The sequence below is a fragment of the Wasmannia auropunctata genome, unplaced genomic scaffold (assembly GCF_000956235.1).
Source record: "Wasmannia auropunctata unplaced genomic scaffold, wasmannia.A_1.0 LD271018.1, whole genome shotgun sequence".
Lineage (NCBI taxonomy): Eukaryota > Metazoa > Arthropoda > Insecta > Hymenoptera > Formicidae > Wasmannia > Wasmannia auropunctata.
The window spans coordinates 1-1,188 of record NW_012091872.1 but is presented as its reverse complement, the minus strand read 5'-3'; the positions used below and the strand labels follow the sequence as shown (position 1 = coordinate 1,188).

General features: G+C 39.8%; 1 protein-coding gene across 1 annotated transcript; it reads right to left on the bottom strand.

The window, feature by feature from the left end:
- Positions 1–389: 389 nt before the first annotated feature.
- On the bottom strand, positions 390–1,010 carry LOC105462090 (the record flags this gene model as incomplete). Its single annotated transcript, XM_011708618.1, has 1 exon — positions 390–1,010. A coding segment is annotated over exon 1 (621 nt), but the record flags the coding sequence as incomplete, so codon positions are not given.
- Positions 1,011–1,188: the final 178 nt, after the last annotated feature.

Here is a 1,188-nt window from a genome sequence, read left to right as displayed (position 1 = left end):
CGATCTGATTAGTTAACTTTAAACACTTATAATTCAAAAACTATTATAGTCTCAACATTTTGGTATTGGAACTTTTGTCTTAAAATGATCTCAAGAATCTACTCTTAAGCGTTAGTCCGGTCATTACGGGACACCCTGTATAATACTTGGACGCCCGCGTCTTGCTATAAATCTACGTAAACATTCTAAGAAACCCTGTGTCGATAGCGTCGACACTAATTCAAAATGTACCGCTCTGTACACTGCGCACGTGAAAATACAGATCCACGCCTTCCCTCCCCCCGCAAAATTAAAGGGCCTGCAAAATCTGTACCTACAATTTCGAAAATGGAGGCGTCCCGTACTCGATTGCGAGGTAATGGAGGGGTTTCGGTTTCCATACGTTTTACCTTCTGTCTTTTACATGTCACGCAGTTATTTATAACTGATCTTGTTACTTTACGAAGGGAGATAACCCAGAATCTTTCTCGTATTTTCGCCGTAATTATTTGTGTTCCCGCATGGCCCATGATCTCATGATATTCTTGAATCAACATAGGAATGATGTCGTTGTCGTCATACAAAAGGATAGGACACAAAAAACTGTAATTGTCTGTTCGATTGAAGATCTTAGTCTTTAGGACGTACAAACCATTCTCATCCTTCATTGTTTTGAAAGCTGATAATCTAGTCTTAGATATTGAACCAAACATGCGAACTTGTAGCTGTTTAAATAGATTTATTTCAGCCGTCTTCCTTTCTGCGTGAGTTAACCTTAGATTTTTCCGTTCGGTCTCCGATAAATAAGTCGGTATTTCGTGATTATCACCTTTCAATGCTTTCCTATTTTCGATCTTCTTCCTACAGTTTGTAAAGAGTCTATGCATCCATGCTAAAAATCGAATGAGTTTGTCGTAGGAAGAAAAATAATGACTGGCTTTAAACTGGTTTTCCGTATTAACTATGTGCACCAAAACCGATTTTCTAGTCTCCCTTTTTATCTCCTCCTCACACGGATTTTTTTCTATCATGGGCCAGTTAGGTTCACTCTCATAAAGCCATTTCGGGCCTAACCACCATTCAGACTGCACTAATTGCGACGGACTACAACCTCGCGAAGGAAGATCCGCGGTAATTTAATTCCCCCGGTATAAATCTCCAGTCCTTTTGCTCGCTAAGAAAGCGGATTTCTTTTACTCTGTTCCAGAC